Source organism: Takifugu rubripes, chromosome 5 (assembly GCF_901000725.2).
Source record: "Takifugu rubripes chromosome 5, fTakRub1.2, whole genome shotgun sequence".
In the NCBI taxonomy this organism is placed as follows: domain Eukaryota; kingdom Metazoa; phylum Chordata; class Actinopteri; order Tetraodontiformes; family Tetraodontidae; genus Takifugu; species Takifugu rubripes.
Window position 1 is genome coordinate 466,333 of NC_042289.1, and position 22,303 is coordinate 488,635.

The 22,303-nt window shown below is 40.2% G+C and overlaps 2 protein-coding genes across 2 annotated transcripts; both read left to right on the forward strand.

Moving 5' to 3' along the window:
- The first annotated feature begins 654 nt into the window (after positions 1-654).
- LOC101078303 (probable ATP-dependent RNA helicase DDX5) lies at positions 655-5,702 on the forward strand. Its single transcript, XM_011603645.2, has 13 exons — positions 655-818; positions 1,419-1,590; positions 1,696-1,792; positions 1,871-2,004; positions 2,102-2,167; positions 2,246-2,387; positions 2,462-2,622; positions 2,711-2,883; positions 3,010-3,120; positions 3,187-3,248; positions 3,315-3,374; positions 4,568-4,786; positions 4,982-5,702. The coding sequence occupies exons 1-13, from the start codon at positions 772-774 to the stop codon at positions 5,371-5,373; spliced, it is 1,836 nt and encodes a 611-aa protein (XP_011601947.1). The 5' UTR covers positions 655-771; the 3' UTR covers positions 5,374-5,702.
- Positions 5,703-7,989: 2,287 nt separating this feature from the next.
- On the forward strand, positions 7,990-20,668 carry LOC101078526 (envoplakin-like). The gene is made up of 22 exons (XM_011603646.2): positions 7,990-8,146; positions 9,704-9,803; positions 10,271-10,425; positions 10,532-10,655; positions 10,752-10,883; positions 11,158-11,199; positions 11,295-11,456; positions 11,833-11,943; positions 12,039-12,134; positions 12,219-12,329; positions 13,006-13,152; positions 13,233-13,387; positions 14,058-14,155; positions 14,261-14,433; positions 14,517-14,695; positions 14,866-15,004; positions 15,407-15,600; positions 15,694-15,844; positions 15,984-16,067; positions 16,146-16,289; positions 16,548-16,640; positions 16,766-20,668. Exons 1-22 carry the CDS (start codon positions 8,112-8,114, stop codon positions 20,249-20,251), a joined length of 6,111 nt encoding a protein of 2,036 aa, XP_011601948.2. The 5' UTR covers positions 7,990-8,111; the 3' UTR covers positions 20,252-20,668.
- The last annotated feature ends 1,635 nt before the right edge of the window (positions 20,669-22,303 follow it).

Consider the following 22,303-nt stretch of genomic DNA (forward strand, 5'->3'; position numbering starts at 1 on the left):
TATCTGTAGACTAGAATGCTTAAATTTTCATTCACCGTTATGTTGTTTGATGTTGACGTCACTAACGCTGATAACCCTGTTTCAGTAACAAAGTGTTAAACCCAAGTACCTTTGGCTAAGTGTTTCAATCTAGAGTTATTGGACTTATGTTATCGTTGGATGAGGAATTAAACGTTTAAAAAAAATCTTAGACGTGACCTGTATTAAAACTACGACCTGTGATTGAGACTGTGTACCAAAGTAGTCCCAAGACGTCATTGGCCACAACACACCCGGGCGTTTTGTAAGTGTCCATCCGCCGATTTCCATGAACAATACAATAAAATGTAACACCATCGGAAAAAAGAGTTGTGGCCTTAAAATATGCTATATAAATGCCTGTTTTTGAGTGATTTTAAAATACAAGTTGAAAATAATCATATATGGTGTTAGATAGGCTAATTATTTTGATACATTTATCGAGTTCTCTTTAGTACGTGACTTGTATTGCATACGTACCACATAATATAAGCAATAAATGTTGTGGAGCTACGCAATTGCCCGGTTCTCTCTCAGCAGTTATATGCAAATAGATTAAGAGTCTGGTCGCTTGAAGTCAAAGTTTACGTATGGCGGAAGAATACACCGGAAGGTGAACTCTCACTATAAAGACCGGACCTTGTTTTTTCTTTACCGGCATTTCGTCAGTCCTACCGACCGGTAAATATTTTTTCGGAAATCAAAGCAAAGTTTGGGTTATTTAATTTTTAATTTATAAAAGCGAACTACAAAATGCCTGGGTATTCCGATAGAGATCGCGGCAGAGACAGGGATAGGGGGTAAGTACCTTCTTTATTCGGTTTCCTGTGTTAATAGAACTTCCAAACGTTTATCAATTCCGGTGAAAATGTGTTATTGTTAGCTGAAGTAATTTTAATCTAATCGTTTTACATGGCGAAGATACCTGCTAACCCCCAAACTGCCTTTGTTGTAGGCCTAATCCGGTCAGTATAGCCTGTTGTCTTGTTCTGAGGCCCTCTATGGCCTCGTGCTCACCAGCCTTGTTCCACTAGCTTAATGCTAACTAAATGCTTAATGCTAACTTTACGTGGGCTCCCTTTGTGTTGTTGTTAATTTTTTAGACTCTCTACATTTTACACCGAGTCGACCGTTATGTGAAATGTAATGTAGGGTTTTGCTCACATGTTTGTTTTACTGGATGTCCCTTTCGCTATTCGGAGTAACAGCCGATGCTATTAACGTCCGCCGGTTTGCCATGTGGCGACACAAATTCGGATGCAAAATGCCGGCCTTAGATTTTTTTTTAGCGGTATAGTAATTGTGTAGGTATTCGGTCCTTAGCGGTTTACATGTTGTATTAAAGTTGGATTTTACGGGCAACAAATAATTCTGACGAGACGTCAAATTGTGAATCGCAGCTATGGCGGTGGGCCTCCCCGCTTTGGTGGCAACCGTGGTGGAGGCGGTGGTGGAAACAAATACGGCAATCCTGGAGACCGTCTGCGGAAGAAACACTGGAACCTGGACGAGCTCCCCAAGTTTGAGAAAAACTTTTATCAACAGCATCCCGATGCCGCTAGAAGATCGTTGGTATGTAGCCGGTTCCGGCAGATTTCATTATAATATCACGTAAGCTCCACCTTACACGTGTTGCTGTTACACAACCGCTAATGGAGGCACTTTTTTTTTTTACAGCAAGAAGTTGAGCAATATAGACGATCTAAAACCATTACATTTAAGGGAAGAGAATGTCCCAATCCTATTCTAAAATTCCAGGAGGCAAGCTTTCCATGTACGTGTTAAACAAACGCAATATTATCTCAGAAATGAAAAGTTTGGCCATTTTAATGCTTTTCTCCCATATTCTCAGCTTATGTGATGGATGTGATCAACAAACAGAATTTCACAGAACCGACCCCTATTCAGGCTCAGGGCTGGCCTCTTGCGCTCAGTGGCAAGGACATGGTTGGCATTGCACAGACTGGCTCTGGCAAAACACTTTCTGTAAGTTACTTCCTGTTTAGTGATTAATCTATACTTGCACATTGATTTAAGGATATGTTTAGCTCACAAAGAACTTTATCCATTTGGTGCTTTGCAGTATCTGTTGCCTGCTATTGTGCACATTAACCATCAAGCATTCCTGGAACGTGGAGATGGTCCCATTGTGAGTACGCTTATACTGCCCAGTTGTGTTGATTTGCACTTCTTACACTTGTACTGAATTCTGATTTCTCCTGTCCAGTGTCTGGTGCTCGCACCAACTCGTGAGCTTGCACAACAGGTGCAGCAAGTGGCTCAGGAATATGGCAGAGCTTCTCGCCTTAAGTCCACCTGCATCTATGGTGGTGCTCCCAAAGGGCCCCAGATCCGTGACCTGGAAAGAGGTTTGATGGTTTATAGTTTTGGATTTTCGTCAATTTGGAGGATGTAGAGTTTTCACAAAGCTGTTCTCTTTAAGGTGTGGAGATCTGTATTGCCACTCCAGGAAGGCTCATTGACTTCCTTGAATCAGGAAAGACAAATCTCCGCAGATGCACTTACCTTGTGCTGGATGAGGCAGACAGAATGTTGGACATGGGTTTTGAGCCACAGATCCGGAAAATTGTCGACCAAATTAGAGTATGTTTTCAACGTGGTAAAATGTTATGCATTTGAAATGGGACGCTCTTGCAGTACGATGGGGCCACACTAACTTTTCATTTCTTAGCCGGACCGTCAAACTTTGATGTGGAGTGCCACTTGGCCAAAAGAGGTTCGTCAGTTGGCCGAAGATTTTCTAAAGGAATATGTACAGATCAACATCGGTGCACTGCAGCTTAGTGCCAACCACAACATTCTGCAGATTGTGGATGTGTGCAGTGATGGAGAGAAGGAAAACAAGTGAGTTTATGCAGCCATAATAGTAAAACTACACGAACCCATTTGCCAAAAGTTAATAAAGTTAAACATCTTCATAATGCAACCTTTTCCATTGCATAATTTAATCCCCCTCCCCTTCCCCCAAAGACTTATTCGCTTGCTTGAAGAAATTATGAGTGAAAAGGAGAACAAGACCATCATATTTGTGGAAACGAAGAGGCGGTGTGATGATCTCACCAGAAGAATGAGAAGGGATGGGTAAGTGACATTCTTGTTTGCTTTTCAAAACTGATGTTGCAAATCTAACTTCCACTATTCATGTAGGTGGCCAGCTATGGGCATCCATGGAGATAAAAGCCAGCAGGAAAGAGACTGGGTTCTCAATGGTATGTTCACAGATTCATCACAGGTTATTCGGAGCTCTTAGTTATTAATTCCTTTTGTCATTTCAGAGTTCAAATATGGCAAAGCCCCGATCCTCATTGCCACTGATGTTGCTTCCAGGGGTCTAGGTCAGTATCTTCCCACATAATTGACTTTTACTATATTTAAAAAGAAAGTATATTTGCTTTCTTTAACTCTTCTGCTTCTTTCTGAGTTTCTCCCCTGGCCTGAAGGAGCAGTCTGTGTGGCAGGGCCTTGGCATGACAAGCCCAGGTTCTCCAGAGGGGGAAGGAGGATTCTTGGAGGTGTCCTGACTGGTGAGGCATGGGTCTCCCTGTCATGCAGATATACAGAGGTGACGAGGCCTGAGTGCAGCAGAACGCACCGGCCTGCTCAAAAATGGGGGGAACACGTTGAGTGCTGGGCTCAGTTCCTTCCTCATGTTCTTCTGTTTTCTGGCAATGGACTGCTTTCTACACCCAGGCTAAGTGTTCCAGCTCAAAGCACGGTTACATGTACCTATTGTCTTGCTTGTACATTTGAAACATGCCATGAAAACCTCAGAATTTTTTTTTTGAGAGGGTGGGGGTCCTCTATTCTTTTTTTGTTGCAAGTCTTGCTGTGAAGCATGGGTGGCTTTAACAATGCAGTTCTCTAAATGAAGCAGTCCCAGTTGAATCATTCTTCACCTCTGTAAAGGCATGGCTACTGGCGCATTTGTGACAGTGGGACATGGCTAGTCGGACAGAATCCAAGCTCGCACTCCTCCCTCACCTGCGTTTCAAAGTCATGTCGAGACCTGCCAACAAGAGACATTATGGTCAAGTGAACACTGGCTCTGGGAAAAATCTTGCCATGACAAGTGGGTTGTGCCTCTTGGAGGCATCCCGCATATTGTCAGAGATAACTGCAGCGTGAGCTTAAGTAATTCTGCACACTAAGGGGCAGTACATGCATAGAAACTCTGTCTGGGGAACATCTGTGGGTCAATGTGTTGCAATGGGAATGAACTAGTGAGTGCATACTCCTGAGATGGGTAAGACTTTCTGATGTTGGTTTTAAGCCAGGAGGATGTTTTTGTTTTTACTGGATTGAAAATTGTGCATGGTTTCTCTTCCTGCAGTAGTTTCCCCAAGGACAAAATGTCTAATTGTATTTTTGAAGACCAATCGGTTATATCTTTTTGAGCTGAGTTTTTCGAGCTGCTTGTTTCACAGCAGTACTAACTTGTGTTCTTTGATCTGGTTGTTGTTGTGGCTCTGGCACACCTTTTGTGCTATCATCCATTTCTACTGTGCCACACTTCAACATAATCTTGCAGATGTTGAAGACGTGAAATTTGTCATCAACTTTGACTACCCAAACAACTCTGAGGACTATATTCATCGTATTGGCCGAACAGCTCGTAGCCAAAAGACGGGGACTGCTTATACCTTCTTCACCCATAACAATGTGAGACAGGCAGGCGACCTTGTCTCTGTGCTCCGTGAAGCCAACCAGGCAATCAACCCCAAGCTCCTACAAATGGTGGAAGACAGAGGTGTGTATCACAGAAACTCCGGTAGTTATTACTGTCTTTTGTGTCCATTCTAAAGGGTTAAATCTCTGGATAGTTGGATCAAATACAGTCTAATTTGTAGAAGTATTTGTGCTTATCTGAACTGAACCAGTGAGTCTGCCAATACTATCAGTTTAGCAAGCAGTGACTACAATAATGGCATTGTTTTGATTGCAGGGCGGAGAGGAGGCAGGGGTGGCGACTTCAGAGATGACCGGCGGGATCGATTCTCTGGAAGGCGTGACTTTGGTGGTTATAGGGACCGCGATAACAATCGGGGTTATGACAATAAATCTTTTGGCGCAAATTCTCAAAATGGTGGTTATGGCAGCAGTAATGGCACCAGCAATGGTTTCACTGGCTATGGCAATGGACAGTCAACTTTTACCAACCAGACAGGAGCGTTTCCAGGCCAGAACAACTTCCAGGCCCAGCAGTTTCCACCAAGTAAGAATGGTGCTCAGCCTGCTGCTACCCACACCCCATTTCCTTTCTCTCAGACACAAGCGCTACCACAGCACCCTACACCGCTGGTGCCCTATGCGATGCCACCTCAGTTCACTCAGTAAAGGCCCATACACTTGGAAAAAATATTTATTCCTTTTGTCTTGATGTAGGTTTGACATTTAATCTAGATTTTTTTTATGCCACAGGGGTACAATAGATTCAATCCTATGAAATGTAAGGTCTGCAGTGCAGCATTGATGATGCACATTTTTCATCCTTTATTGCATATTTGTTACATTCCTCCGTAATATTTGTACTAGGTAATTGAAAATGTTTTTCTTTTCTTTTTTTTTTTTTTTTTTTTTTTTTTTTTTTCTTGTCTAAAAGTTGCATAAGGCTTCTCTTAAAAGTGCACTGCATGGTCTTCAAAATAAAACCGAAACAAATTATATTGGCCTGGTCTGTTTTGTCTTGGCAACACTCTGTACTAATCTCAACCAGTAGGTGTCGGTGTTGGCCTTCATTATCTTCAAGACTGGTTCGGTGCATCTCGTCATTTTTAACAGATGGGTCCTATCAGGTATGCATAGATTTGTACACCGGGTGTTGGCAGCTCAGTCTGGACTGGGCTGAGAAGCGGAGGGTTCCCTGGTCAAGCCCCACTGCAGACAAAACATGAAAGGTGTTTGGGGTTGCTGTCAGAAACTGAGTGTTTGTCTATGAAAATGGTCACTCTTGAGGATTGAAAAGCTCTTTTTCACACGGAATGAATCTAAATTAAACAATTGGTGACCTTGCTGGGCTATTTTAATTTTTAAAATACCAAGTTCCTTTTTTTATTTCTTGGAATAAGAACATAGCATACCAAAAACATACCAAAATCACTAGTTCCAGTGTTTGGAAATGGCTCAGTACATAGATGCAGATTGGAGATGTTGCACGGCAGGGTTATGGGTGTGACTTTTTTTTTTTTTACATATTTACAGAGCGTTACTCTAGAAGCATGTGTGGAACTCACTGTAAATAAGTGCCATGAAAAGAACTGCCTTTTGTTTTCAGTTGAATATGTGACAACCACACCCTGGTACTATACTGACGATTGTTAAACATTTCTGATATGGTTTAATGTAACATTTGGTTGGAGAAGATTTACCCAAACACAACAAACTGTGACACTAAACTACAGTTGAATATGGCTCCTGGACAAACCATGCTTATCCTTGACTGATTGCACAATGTGGAATTTAAACAGGTGGGCTATGCACTATGACACCTTTGTAACATTAAACAAGATCACTGACACTGTTTAGTTTACAATTTCATTTGAATAATTAATTTGTTTTTTGCCAGTTTGGATCCAATAACATTTGTTTTTTTGTAAATGTAGGATTGGATTGAAACAAGAGCCTTATCTCAAATAGTGTGCTTGTATACATGAAGCTTATGGACTAAAACTTAGCCCTGTGTTACTGTCACCAGTCCATATGCACACCCATCCATCCTTCCATCCATCCATTGACCTATGAATAATATAACATCAATTGTCTAATTGATTCCTTTTTCAGTAGCTTTCCACTCTTTTCTGTTATTTCAATTATAGCTCATATCTAAACTAACAAAAAAAATCCATCCCATTACTTTCCACCTCTGCAAAACAGTAGCATAATTGAACACTTGATCATATCTGATTGATAAAGAAAATCCCTAATTACATGTTGATTTCCCCAGAATGAAGGAGATTCCAACGCTAACCTCTCCTTTGTTCTTTACCGCGCATCATTTGGTATGTGGTTACAGTGGACTGTTAAAGTGCTGCATTTTGCAATAGCCCATGTTGTATCTGCACCCTGGCAGTATATGGTGTGGGTCAGAGTTACTAAGGTGGGTGCACACCAAACACGCCCACTGCCATCAACCACAATGTTAAAGTAACTTCTTACCAGTCACATTAACTTCTTACCAGTCATTTTATTTCTGAAGCCGAGGTTAGCCAACACGTTCACATGCTTTCCTGTCAAATACATGACTGAGCAAGACAAATGCTGTTTGTGCACTGGTTTTGCATACTTTCTTCCCCCCCAACATGCTTGTATCTTTTTTCTTCAGACCTTGACTCCCGACAGAGATAACTTTCCAGGGTGTGTGTTGATTACATGTGATAAATGAACATAGTCTGACACGTCCCTTTCAAGTTGAACAATCATGTAAATATTAAACCAATCACATGCATTACCAGGGTTTGGCTGTTTAACAACTGATTTGTTTTCAGGATTAAACCAGCATTTTGTTTTCTTTTAACTTTAGCTGCTGCATCAGTTGTGATCCCTGTTTGTTATATAATGTGTTTTATATGCAGATGTGTGTTCAGACCTCTCCACAAAAAAGTTCTTCTAGTTATTGTAAGCAAATGAGTTTAGTCTATTGGCAGTCTGACGTTAAAAGAAAACAAAATGCTGGTTTAATCCTGAAAACAAACCTTCCAAAGTTAGCAGGAGAGACGCCAGGATGCTTTCAGCCCACCCCAGATACCCTTCAACAAAATATCAAACCCCCAAATGTTCAGATAGGTCCTTGTGATGGGTTGGCAACTCGTCCATTATTTTAGTTTTTTGCTCTTTAGATAACAAAGTCAAACAGAGCCGCAGGATCATGAAACAGGTCATTCCGGTCCGCTCCACTGCTGTTTGACACACCTGCATATGTGGGAGGAGCTGAGACAGGTGGACTTTCCTTGTACACAGGGAGGAGTGGAAGCAGTGATAGTGACACCACAAAGGACAAGAAAGTAAGGAGAGAGTGAGTTGCTGGAAAGAACACATTCAGATTCAATTTACAGGAGCAGGCCTGATTGCTCTCCAACATGTCTAAGGAACAAAGCCCTGTCAAGATTAGCAGGTATGTTGTGCCACCTTCTACTCTGCGCAGGCAAGCTTATTCTTCCTGCATTTTTGCTCTTATTAAACGGCCCAAAACTGTTCCCACTCGTTTTCTAGATTCCGAGCATTTCATTTCCAGTTTAAGACAATAAAGTGTTTCATAACTGCATCCAATCAGCTGCACTCTAATTCTGATGTGACAGAATCTAAAGCTGCTTAGTGCTGAGTGGTAGAACCAGTGGTTGTTTGTGCAGTGAAATGTTGACTCAGGGAGTCATTAATCATGTTTTTATAAAGTGAAGCATTGAGCTCAAATTGTCGTCAGAGGGGTTTATTTCCAAACAAGGTGGAATGGTTGGTAACTTCTACAGAGTTGCTCCATCAAAATTCTGGGGAGTGGTCGGGCAGGTTCACTTTATTGCTAATTACGCTGGCACTTGAGTGAGTGAACCAGTCACTCAGTCCACAATAAAGTGCTGCCTAACCTGTAGTTGTGGTTTCAGTTGTGTGGGTGTAAAGTGACTCCAGTGGTCAATGTTCCCACTCATTAGACCATAGATAAATGCCTGGAACCTGTGCTGTGATGAAGCCATACCTGTTTGTAGAAATGGCTGGATATATAAATTTATCTGTCATTGTGAAATAAGAGTTTTGTCAGTGATATGAATAATTAAATTCAGGGCTGTTGTTTATTTGGTTCTTATGCTTAGGCCGTTCTCCTTATTGCTGAAGAAAACTTTGATAGATAACTTAACTGGATAAATACCAGCCCTGCAGGTGTGTAGTAATAACTATGGAATGTCACAACCTCATCAATGGCAGCATCAATCTGATAAGAGGAAGTAGTGGGGCAACATTCCTGACAGGAACGCCTCCCAACCTCACCCCATAACATACCAGTGCTCCTCTAAACAGGGTGTGTGCGCAGTCTAAATAGCTGCCATTCATATTGCAGAAAAGGAGCAATGGCAGAAAATAGGCGTGCAGAAAATGAAGCAACATACCAGTAAAAGAATGGAATGCCTTCATGTTCACCTCTGACACAGTAGCTGTAAATGCAATAATTTGTTTACAACAAAAGGTTAAAAAACACAATTACTATTAAACCTGTGTTTATCAAAATCAATTCACCTAACTTTTATTCATTTATCCAGACTGATACTCAGCAACAGCATTAGTTGTAATTCCCTCAAGGGTGTTGGTTTGAGTTTCGTAACCTGTAGAACTACTTTCACAGAGGAACACACATTTCTTCCCCCAGCACAAGGACATGATAACTGCAGTGCAATCATTCTTTTCTGACAGTAGAAAAAAGTTGGATGTCACTTTACAACAGTGCAGCTATTATTTGAAATGGCTTCCTTGTGACTTCTAATCCCAAACCAACAAACAATGAGTTTGCAAAGAAATACACCGCTGAAAATGAGTTTCTTCCTTTATTTCATCCACTTTAATGGGCTCTCCTCATAAGAGGGCACCTACTTTAACCTACTTTGTTCTCATAGTTCATGTATTTAGGAATTGTGGTTTTTTAAAAGTTTGACTTGTGCTGACAGTGACTTGTGTTTCTATTCAGAACTCAGGCCAATGAATTGGCTCTGCTGATCTCTCGCATGCAGTTGAATGCAGACCAAGTAGAGAAGAACATCCTGCAGTCAGAAGAGAGGCTCGCTCTGGTAGGAACTCCAGGCTGCAGAGTCCCATTGTCATGATTACCTCCTCTTCTCTTACTTCCCTTCTTTACTGGTTATTGCATTATTGGCCACACTTTTGCTCCCCCCCCCCACAACAGAACACAAGAGTAGCTTCAGAGTAAAAGGACATTTGACTGCTGATTGAAAATAAAAGGTGGAAATATCGGTGTCACTAAGAAAATAACATTACTAATATTTCTTGAAAAAGATTCCAATCAGCCTTATCAAATACAGCAATATTTGGCAATTAAGGATAATGGGTGTGTGATATTGATAATAAATAAAGTAAATAAAGTAAAATTTATTCTGATTAAATACATTCAGTATTGTGAAAACAAGATCTAACTAAAAGATAATGAAATCCTGGCAACAATAATCAGCAGTTGTGTTGATTTGTACTTTAGTGCTTTAAAATTATAAGTGTGAGTCTATATCTGCTGTTTCGACAGGACGCTGAGCGTGATGACAAGAACCTGCCACTGATGCACCAGAAGGTGAATGCAGACAGCCTGGTGGAAGCTGAGGTTTTGTTGAAGGAGCTTTTCATGGATGTGGACAAGGCCAAGAAGCTGCAGCACCCACAGGCTACTGAGATTGAAAGAGAGTGAGTCTATACTACATAGGGTGTGCAGAAGCTCCTAAAACTTGATGTGCTCTTTCCACATTCCATCTTTCAGCAAGTAGAAATATTCAGTCTGATTTTTTTAAAGTGTGAAAAACCTGCATGAACGGTGGGCAAAGGACTGTGGCACTTTCAGAGAGCTGTACAATCAGTTACCAGATTTGGAGTTGAAGCAAAAGATTGACTGGGGTCCTCTGCTAGATGAAAAGCAGGTCAGGCAGAACCTCAATTCATTCATTCATGTTTTTTACCTTACATCCTCATAGTCATTTTATAGATGTATGCTTCTTTGGTGCTGTCACTTACAGAAACAGTTAGATGTGGAGCCATTTGGCCCCAACCTGGCTGATGTGGAGAAGCAGATTGCAGCACATAACATTCTCCATCAGGCAATCCAGTCCTACAGTGCCCAGTTGACCCCAGACAGCATCACATCACAGGTACTTGTATACATCAACACCACTGATGGATTTGGCTCTGATATAGTTCAGGTGGCTCTGTATCTGAGGCAGGTTAGTAAGATACACATAATATTGGATCATTTTATTCAAGAAATATTTATATTGGAGACCTTTTATTAAGGAATTACAAATCATTTAAAACATGTGACATCTTCACTATTATGAGTTGCTACAACATCTAACTCAAGCATTGTTAATGTTTCAAGAGCTGTTTACATGCCTGTGTGACATTGTCAGTTCTCTTTTTTTAAAGGAGCAGTACACTACCCTCAAGGACAAATATGCTAAACTTTATGTGAGTTCAGTTTTTGAATTTAGAGTTAAAAGACCGCACTTCATTAATGCTCACAGGAAAATGATGGTGGTATATCTGGCATGTCTGGTCTGTAGGAGAGCTCCCAGCAGAGGCGAAGCAACCTGGCCTCTTTGTATGAATACATGCAGAGCTGCAGTAAAGAGCTGGTGTATCTGTCAGGGCAGCAGGAGAGGATCCTGCAGAGAGACTGGAGCGACCTCATGTCTGACCCCCCCAGCGTTCGCATGGAGTATGAAGTGAGCAGCTCCTGATGATGAGCTAACTGCTGGTGGCTTTATTTAAAACTGGTTAACATGTTAAAGATAAAGATTTGCTTCAATACTTACACCAAATTCCTCATCATTTCACATCATCAGCAGGTCATATAAATAGAATTTTGACATGGTTTTAAAATGGCAAAAAAATATTATAGAAAGCCCAAAAGTAATGCCAATAAAGAAGTGTGCTGTTGTGCTGACTTGTAATGAAGCTATTTTATCATTCTTTGAATAAAATCTATGCTATATCAAATTGTTCAGCACATTAATTGGTTCTATTATATTGATTATTTAATCTAATTTATTAATTAAATGACTGAACATTTTTATATTTCATATTTATGTGTACTTTCAGAAATTCAAAAATAATGGGCTGCTTGCCCACGAGAGTGAGGTGAATAAGTTACAAGATGAAGGAGATCGGCTTGTTGAAATCATCAAACACCCTGGCAGCCCAGCGATCACAGTACGTCTGTCTCACACGATTGTCAACATGATCAGTGTGACAAATTCTATTTAAACTCAAATGCTTGAGCCTGCTTCTTTTTCTTCCTAAACCAGGTCCACAGAAACGCAATGCAAAATGAGTGGCAGGCGTTTCTCAACTTGTGTTTGGCTCAAGAAACACACCTGGACAACATTGAAGATTACAAGAAGGTAAAGAGCCGTGTTGTCTTACCATGTCACCCCATTCAACAAATCCATTAAATATTTACCAAAGCTTTTTGTTCTTCAAACCAGTTCCAACTTGATTCAGATATGTTGTCCGACTCCCTGACCAGACTCAAAGCAAATATGGACCCTAAATCTCTGAACACTAAGAGCAACTCTGAGGTGCTGTTGGAGCTCGAGGTATAATTGATTCATTCTCACTCATTTATGCAGCTATGCAAATGTTGAATTTCCATTCATCTGGCTTACATTGTTGTTTACAGTTATAACAACAAAAACTACAATAGTAATATAACATTATTATTGTTATATTAATATTATAATAATGCTGTTATATTGTTAATATGTTACATTTGGGGTTTAGCGACTTTGAAATATCTGTCTGAAGACAATTAGTTCTCTTGACATTGTAAACATGTAAGTTCAACTATTTACCCTAGTTCTATTTATCTTTCCAGTACGGTTTAAGCTTTTTCCTCCCAAATGGTAGGGTTTTTTTAGGATATTTTGAGAACAAACTGCAGAGCAGTCAGACTGTAGGTTAATAGTCTTAATTGCAAGCCTTATTGTAATATCAAAATAATCGTCATTGTAAAAAAAATAAATAAAAAAAAATTCACATTTAAAATTGAACTCTAGTAAAATTTAAGCCAATATGAATTTGCCCCAGGTTATTTAGTAAAAAATGAACTTTATAGGCTGGATTGTCTGCATCTGTTTGTTAAAAAAAATACAATTTGTCTAATTATGCATTTTCATTAGTGCATTGCACAGTCATCCTGAAAAATCAGTTAAAGCATCTCTGATAACTGCAGATGTCCTTTCAGTTCATGTGTTTTCTCATCTTTAACTTTAGGGTGATGAGCCAGCAATGAAGAGGAATGAGCAGCGTCTGTCTGCCCTGAAGGAGCTGGGCAGCCGCATCCCACCTCTGAAGCAGCGTCGAATCCATCCCACCAAACTCACCACTGCAGTATCATTGTGTGACTGGGTGGATGGAGAGGTGTGATTGGAAGCCACGTACACTATTAAACCTAAGCTGTCCTTCATATCAATAGAATCACATTCTCTTTTCCATCATAGGAAATGGTGAGGCGTGGTGAGAGACTGACCCTGAAGTCCAACGCTGATTCTAAAAACTGGGAACTTGAGACACTCAGTGGGGTGGTTAAAACCCTTCCAGGGGCATGCTTTATGATTCCACCACCAGATGTGGAGGCCCTGGATAAAGTAGCCAGGTAACGGTCACAAATCAGTAATAAGACCTGTAGTGTGTTCTAACAAACTTTTATCAAGTTTAGTCTGTGAATGCACTGCTGAAATGAATTGATTTTTCACTCTGACTTTCATTATCATATTTCCAAAACTTAATGCAGCTTGTATACCACACCCCAAACCCACCATTGGCCTTTTAAGTAATTTAAAAGCATAACTATAAATGATTTAATTTAAAATAAATTAAAAATTGCTCCTCCCTGAGGTCATTCCTGGATAGTCTGTGCCGTCCATCCACATGCCTGCTAGGTCTGCCCAGCTACAGCCACAGTTGGATGATACCCTCCTAACACTGTGTATCAAACTCAGAGCTGCAGAGTGAAAATGGCACAAATCCCGTTCACCTGAAGATCTTGAGAGCTACCAGTCTCTGTTGTCCTCCTTGTCTTCTGGCATCACTCCTGCAAAGTAGTTGTTTTACAACTCCTTTAAAACCCTGCTTAACCCTCCTCCTCCTCGTCCTGCAGCTAACCTCACAGCTGACTCTTTTGCTTCATTCATCACTGCTTCACAGCGTTCTCCACAACTCCACACCATCTCTCCACTGGGGTCTCCCAAGCCTTGGTGCTGGAGCTGCAAGATATGCGATTACAGAGCTTATAATGGATTTTGAAGAAATGATCTGTCTTTCAGTTTGGACAGAGAATTTAGGGAGCTGCAGAACAATAGATCTAAACTACTGGTGTCTTTGAAGAACCCAACTACAGAGGTACTTCATGTTAAAAGGACAGGTAAGACGAAATAGTAATAAAATCCACAATTCTGTTATGAATTGGATGAAGCATCTGGGTTTGTTTAAGCTTCACTCTATAATTGTTTTAACTGATCATCCTCAGTCCCAGTACAAAGTGTTCCGGAGGATCCTAAAGCTACAGAACTTTCCAGGGAAATTGATGACATAAACAAAACCTTGGATCAGTGCAACATCAAAATCCTGAGTCAGCTCAGAGTGCCACTGGACAACCAGAATCCTGTACAAGACCTGGAGAGAAGGCTGCAAGAGTATGAGGTCATCCTGTGTACATTGTGCACACTTATACCTGCCTGTTTATTATGTTTCTGACTCTTGTTTTATAAAATTGTTCTCTTTAGAAATCTGCACGGACTATAAAAAGACTGGATTCAGAAATGTCTTCCATCCAAAGAGATGTGGGACCTGTTTTGGCAAAGAATCCTTCAGGACCAATAACTTCATCCCTTCTTCCTAAGATGAGAGCCACCAATGATAAGATTGATGACATCAACAACCTTATCAATTTGTCTAATAAAAAGTAAGAAAGTCAGAAAAAATACATCACGTTTATATGTCAGCTTCATCATAAAGGGATTGATTTTTGTCCTTAGTCAGATTTTCCTCAATGAAAACTTCATTCAATGGTTTGCTTTAAAATATTAATTGTGGAAAAATATACTGAAAGGTTTTGTTGTTGTGGTTCAACAGAGTATCAGCCTCGATGTTCCTCGAGAAGCAAATACACAAAGTGGATAGCATTGTTTCTGGCTTTGAGGAGCAGCTTGCAAAAGATGGCGTCATTCATGACAAACCCAACACACTCCAGACTTGCAACCAGCAGCTGCAGGTGTTGTAACAATTTGACCATTAAATTCAGATGTAGAACAATTTTAGGAAAAGGCGATATCCCAGTTTAAACTAATTTTTGCCATTTTCCCCTATTTAAACTAATAAATGAATACAAAAAATTAATATAAAAACTATTGCAAATACTATTTTACATTATAATTTAACAGTGACTAATGAGGTACAGCTGCTATGTAGCAATTGAAATATGAAATATGTTTTTGTTTGCTAAGTAATCAGTTAGCAGTTTGTCGAATGTGGCATTTTTAGGACCTACCTGAATCTCATGCACCCATCCTCATTTAGAAATGATAATGGTATCCAAAAATTGATTAAAATTGTAATATTTCTCTTGATTTTTATTCTTCTAAATTTAAAATATTTTTCTCTACATGCAAAGTAGAGTCTACAGACGGATGTTGCTTCAAAGAAGAATGAGTTGGTTCTGTTGGGCAGAGATCTGGAGATGGCAGAGCAGGCATGTAACCCCCTGGAACGGAGTTTTACTGAATACTGTCCTGACATCTGCCACCAACAAAATAAGGTGAAGAGGCTGAAGAACCGATACACAATGATCAATAATCAGCTTCAGGAAAGGTGAGTCATGGTGGCATCCTGACATACATGATGTACTTTACCATGGACACATTTGATTAGTGATGACAAATATTCTTTTGTTTTATTCATCAGAATTGCTCTGGTAAAGGAAGCAGCCAATAAAAATCAAGATTTCCAGAATGCACTCCAATCATTGGATTTTTTCTTGATGAATTTGCCCAATAACACAATCAAGCCAGCTGATAATACAGCACAGATAACAGCCAAACTGAACTCTCAAGAGGTGTGTAGGAAAACAATTATACTGATCGTCTTTTTTCACTAATTCCCTAATTCTCAGGAATTACATTCACACTAATGATTGCGTAGACGCCCTTCTTGGTCTTATGTGTTATGGTTTGGGCATTTCATGTCTCACATAGAAAATAGTGATGGATATCAAGAAGAAGTCAAGTGACTTGGATCGTGTTAAAGGTCTTTCCCGTGATCTCCAGAACATCCTTAATGTGAGTTTAAAGACTATACTCCTTTTTCCATCTTAAATATTACCCATTCTCATCCATGATTAATATACTTTCTCTTAGGAATATGAAGTAAAGTCAAACACTTATCAAAGCACTCTAAATGAGGATGAGGATGGTGAAGATGATGATGATGATGATGATGACTATGAGCCAATTCCAAGGAAATTTAAAAGTTTGACCTTGACTCAAGCTGTACAGCAGAAGGTACATTATAAACAATCATTTGTAATGTTTAGTGTCCTTAATGGTTGTGCAGATGACTGATGTATATTGCAGCCTATATTTGATTGAAAAAAAGCTCTGGGTACGTTTGACTAGGATTCAAAATGTCAATCAAACCAAAGTACAAAACTTTTTTGGGCGAATTGGACTTGCATTTGGACTCCAATGCTGGCAATTTGAGCCTGGGATCAGCTGTGACATTGGTCTCACATTGGATGCTTCTTTTTGTTGGTGATGCAGGAAAAAGATCTACTGAACCTGTACTCTGAAGTCAGTGGAGAGAATGACCAACTCCTCAGTCAGCTGGAAATAGCAAAGGACATCAAGGCTAGGGTATGATGTTTTGAAATTAATTTAAAAAAAATAGTACGGGCAGGACAGCATTGTTTTCTGTTCATTTTCTCTTTGGTTGGTTTAAATAGTGTTTTTTCTATGTCCTTTATTCAACTAATTCACAGAATGAAGATACAATTCATCATGTTGTCATCAGTCAACAGCTGCAGCTACAGAGCCAGAAGAAGGACCAGGAGGCGAGTGAAAGCCTGAAAAATGAACTAAGTGAAGAAATTTCTAGGCGTATCCATGCTGAAAAAGACCTTGAAACATATCGAAGGAGACTCGTCTCTCTAAAAAACAGAAGAGGTGTGGAGAGAACAGAGGAAAAGGAAGTGGTACATTACTACCGTGATCCAAAACTGGAGATGGAATTACGGTCCCTGAAAAATCGGATCAAGGATGATGCTCTGAAAAGGTCAAAAGCCCATGGTGAGATTGACATTTATAAAGAGAAGGTTGTTCTGTTGGAAAAGCAGCTGCAGAAAATCGAACCCAAGCTTGTGACTAAGGTATTGACAGAATATGAGAGAGACCCTCAGCTTGATAAAGAAGCTGCCAAGATGAGAGATGAGATACTGCAAATAAAAAAGGAGCTTCAAACTAAAGACACTCATGTAGTTAGAGTAAAAAATGAGATGTCAGTTCTTTATCAACAGAAACCCAAAATCAGGGAGAAAATAGTAAAAAAGGAGGTTTTGAAGACTGAAAAGGATCCTGAAATGCTGAAAGCTGTCCTTAACCTCAAGGGATCTATTACAGAAGAGGAATCCCATTCTCATGCGATTAATGAAAACATTTTTAGCACAAGGGGACAAATAAATACACTAGAGAGAGTCATTTCCACTATTCAACCCAAGATAGTCACAAAGGTGATAAAAAAAGTGCAACAAGATCCAGAAACGCTTGAAGAGTCAAAGAAACTACGAATGGTTTTGGAAGAGGAGAAGGACGAGAATGTTATTTTGATGAAGGACCTGACCACACTTAAACTACGCTATGGGGAATTGGAGAGGCTGAAACCTAAAGTTGAGGTCAAGGAGATTATCAACGAGATCTACCGAGTTGATCCTGAGACAGAGGTTGAGCTAGTACGTCTGAAGAAAGAACTGCAGGAATTAAATAGAAATTGCACAAACTTGGAGAAGGAAATTAAGACAACCATGTCGACTCTGACATCCCTCCATGCTCAGAAGCCCAAAGTCGAATACAAGGAGGTCAACCGGGAAGTAATCAAAGAAGAGAAAAGCCCAGAAGTCATCAGAGAATTACAAAGGCTGAATAACCAAGTGTCCCGTTTGCAACTCAACTGTGAAACCACATTAGAGTTGCTCACACGTCTACGAAAGGAAAGAGATCAGCTAAAAGCTGAAAAATCCAAGGTGGAGACTAATGTAGTCACTAGAGAGGTCATTAAATATGAGAATGACCCTCTTCTTGAGAAAGAGGCTGACAGACTGCGGAGGAATGTAAGAGAAGAAATTCAGCATCGCCGCAGTTTGGAGGAGTGTCTATTTGAGCTCCAAAATCAATACATTCTCCTTGAGAGGCAGAAACCAGAGGAGAAAGTCATAACGCAGGAAGTGGTGCGTCTTCAGAAGGATCCAAAGCAGATGCTGGACCATGAGAAGCTAAACAAGAACCTGGATGATGAAACAAAATCCCGAAGAAAACTTGAGTTAGAAGTCAGGCAGTTTAGAGCCCTAATTCAAGAAAAAGAGGCTGCCCTAGCTCAGATGGATGATCACCAAAGGAAGATCCAAGTAGAGTCAGAACTTCGGCAACTAAAATCTCACATTCATGAACTGGAAAATGCTCCTCCACCTGTTGAGGAAAAGATTGTCATTGAGGAGGTTCTGAAAGTAGAGAGAGATCCTAAGCTGGAAAAACTTACCGATGACCTCCGGGCCAACGTGGAGGTTGAGGCCACCAATATTGCTCGCCTAGAAAGAGAAATACGCAACCTGAAAGTCAAATTGGAAATCCTTCTAAAGGAGAAATCAGTTGAGAAAGTTGTTCACAGAGAAATTGTTCGTGTTGAGAAAGATCCAGTGGTTGAGGCAGAAAGGGAACATCTAAGAGAGCTGGTTTCACAAGAGAGAAATCATAGGCGTGACCAGGAGGATGAAGTCCAAAACATCACCATCAAAATAAGCCAAATACAGTCAGTGAAATCTATGACTTCTCAGGAGGAGGCTGCACTCATCACCAACAGGGATGCTCTGCTAAGAGAGAAGGAGGACCTCCTAAAACAGATCAAAATCCTGGATGGTGAGAGACTCAACATTAGTGAAACCTTCCAGCAGCAGTCCAGGCGAATGAGTGAAAGAAAGCAAATGATACGTCAGAAGACCCTGAAAGCTTCTTCTGAAGTCCAACACCTGGAGAAAGAAATTCTATCTCAAAAAGAGAAAATATTCCAGAGAGATGCAATTATCTTAGAGCTTCAAAACAACATTAAAAAAGAAGACCAGTCTGAAACTCACACCAGAGAGACAAATCTGTCCACAAAGATCACCATCATGGATCCAGAAACGGGTAAAGACATGTCTCCGTATGAAGCATACATACAGGGTCTGATTGACCGTAACCACTACATTCAACTGTCAGAGTTGGAGTGTGATTGGGAGGAAATCACCTCAACTGGTCCTGATGGAGATGTTACGATTTTGCAGGATCGTAAAAGTGGGAAGCAATATTCTGTCAAGGATGCTTTGAGGGAGGGTCGTTTGACACAGTATGATATGATGCGATACAAGGAAGGCAAACTTCATATTTCTGAGTTTGCCCTCCTCGTAGCAGGGGAAACCAAACAGCCCTACATCCCTGCAGTAGCTTCGCCAAAATCACCCAACAGATCCACTTCATTCTCTCCACTGAACTCTATGCATTCCTCGCTAAGGTCCTCCTACACAAAACTTAACTCTCAACAAAATGTAAGCAACCATAGTAGTTTAGGTCCTGATGATCATTTTCCCATCTCGGGAGTTGTGGACACCACCACTCACAGCCGGATGTCTGTGAGAAGCGCCGTGACCCGCAAACTCATTGATCCTGACACAGCTCTGAAGCTGCTTGAGGCCCAAGCAGCCTCTGGTGGGATTGTTGATCTCACCAAAAAGGACAAACTGTCTGTACACAAGGCAGTTGGACAAGGCTTAATTGACCAAGGCCAAATGTACAAGCTTTTGAATGCCCAGAAGGCCTTTACTGGAGTAGAGGATCCATCAACCAAAGAGCGACTGGCAGTAGCACAGGCAGCAAAAAAAGGGTATATGTCGGAAGAAAATGCCAGGAGGTACCTGCTGGCGCAATACTTGACCGGTGGGTTGGTGGATCCTTCCAGAGCGGGTCGCCTTTCTATTCAAGAAGCACTTGATGCGAGTCTGATTGACAGCACAACTGCTAGTGAGCTGCAAGATGAATCTTCTTACATAAAAGAGCTGGTCGACCCAATCACTGAAGAGAAGATATCATACAAGCAGGCCATAGATCGATGCAAGAAAGACATCACTACAGGTCTTCTGCTGCTTCCTGTAGCATCCACTGATGCTTCAAATACTCCATCATACTCAAACTATCAGTTTAGTGCTACATTTGGCCATATCTAGATGTTAGGTTTTGGTTTGCCTCGCTTTGTTGGCTGCAGGTGCTCAGTGTCATGATTGGATGTATATGATACAAAGTAATTACGCTCAAAAAAAGTACCTTCTTATTAAAAAGCACATGGGATTTCTTCCTAATATAATAGCATTAATTTTATCAATTACGCTAATGCAGTACATCCAAGTGTTACGTTTACAAGCTGTCATTTTTCTGTCATATTGTTTGAAATATTGAGTAAAGTTCATCCATAATCCAAGGTTTGTGTTATTGTTGTTAAACACGTCATTGCAGCATTAACAGGTTAATTAGAAGGGTTTAGGTTGTAATTCATTTAATGGCAATAATCCAGAGGATAGAACCTTGTATTTGAAGTACTGATTGTGAAATAATCCCTTTTATTATTAAAAAACAATCAATCCCCCAGCACTGACCAATTTTCCTGTGATCCCAGTTAAATATGCTCATATTTCTCAGTCACTTTTACCTGACTACAAATACTCGACTAGAACTGCAGTCATCTAAAAAAAAGTCAAAATGTAATGTTCCATTTTAGATAACAATAGCTCAGTTTAATTTCCTCTCAGCTGAGTATTCAAAGATCCCCTTAGTGGGTACTGCACTTGTTTTGGTGGGATATATTAAGAGTAAAATATAAATCCTAAACTATCAAGATTAACCATTTCATGTAAGTTTAGGGTAAGTTTAAATATAATTGAACACATTTTTATGATATATACACCTGCTTAGACGTTAGTGTACTTGTGTCTTTATCCAAGTTTAAAATTAAAACTGCTACTAAAACAAGTACAAGTCTTATTTTACTTATTATATTTATTATATCTTTAAATCCAATCAAAGCAGAAAGAGAGGAAATCAGCTTGATCCATTTCTTCACCTCATGTAACTGAACTTAATATGTATTGCCAGTAAAGCCTGAAAAGTCATGTCTAGGAATGATGGATTAAAGATAGAGATTAAATATGACTCACATCTTCCTGTACTGAGATTAACAAGGTCAAAGCAAAAGGACATGGACACTGACTGGAACAGAACTACACAAAGGTGCTTTAATATTACATGTCTTTATGTTATCATATCCTGCATTATGTAGAATTTGCACATTGATGTCTAATAATGTTGCTGTTATGATCAGAAGGAAACACACAGTCACTATTGCATTCTAATCTATGAATTTACAATCATATGTTCATATGAACAGAATGCCAGTGATCGATGTTCGCCGCACTTTGGTGTATTTTATTCTGCTCTGTTAGAGGGGGCACAAAGAACAGTGAAGAGTGGTATTTGTCTCAGATTTTATCCATATTTTTCATAATTATAGTATATTTTGGAAATTAATTCACAATTAAAAGACTGTAAACAATTTATGACAGTTGTTAATATAAGAATCAGACACAGATACATTTCCATTATCTTTATAGAGGAAAGGTAGATTAGTATTTCCTACAGCAAGCAGGCAATTTACTCAAAATAATGAACTAAATAGGAATAGTAGTAGTAATAACTTTTACTACAAAGCTGCTGTAGATATATTTGGTTCAAAGAAGGCAATCAGGAGGTATTTTTAATACTCTGATATGTGTAGATTTCATTTTTACTTTTAAAACCAGCCATTACATCCTTGATAGTGAACTAATGGGGGTGTCTCTGAAGAATACCAGGCAAAAGACTGATGTGGGATCATGCAGCCTGTCTGCTGGCTCGTCTGTCTGACAGATTACACCAGACTGAAAGGACTTTGTGGGATTACATCATGCGACTGTCTGAAGGAGGCTGAAGTGGCCTTACTCTGCCTTGCAGTTGATGTGTGTGTGTGTGTGCGTGTGTGTGTGTGTGTGTGTGTGTGTGTGTGTGTGTGTGTGTGTGTGTGTGTGTGAGAGAGAGAGAGAGGGAGTTAGAGTGAGGCAGGCAGACAGACAGAGAGGCAGGCAGGCAGGCAGGCAGGCAGGCAGGCAGACAGACAGACAGACAGACAGACAGACAGACAGACAGACAGACAGACAGGCAGGCAGGCAGGCAGGCAGGCAGGCAGGCAG

Bases quoted from the DNA above. Each gene is read 5' to 3' on its own strand.
- LOC101078303 (XM_011603645.2), top strand. From the start codon at position 772: ATGCCTGGGTATTCCGATAGAGATCGCGGCAGAGACAGGGATAGGGG. The intron at 1,591-1,695 runs GTATGTAGCCGG...TTTTTTTTACAG, and splicing joins ATGCCGCTAGAAGATCGTTG to CAAGAAGTTGAGCAATATAG. The intron at 3,121-3,186 runs GTAAGTGACATT...CTATTCATGTAG, and splicing joins AGAAGAATGAGAAGGGATGG to GTGGCCAGCTATGGGCATCC.
- LOC101078526 (XM_011603646.2), top strand. From the start codon at position 8,112: ATGTCTAAGGAACAAAGCCCTGTCAAGATTAGCAG. The intron at 11,457-11,832 runs GTGAGCAGCTCC...GTGTACTTTCAG, and splicing joins GCGTTCGCATGGAGTATGAA to AAATTCAAAAATAATGGGCT. The intron at 12,330-13,005 runs GTATAATTGATT...CTTTAACTTTAG, and splicing joins AGGTGCTGTTGGAGCTCGAG to GGTGATGAGCCAGCAATGAA.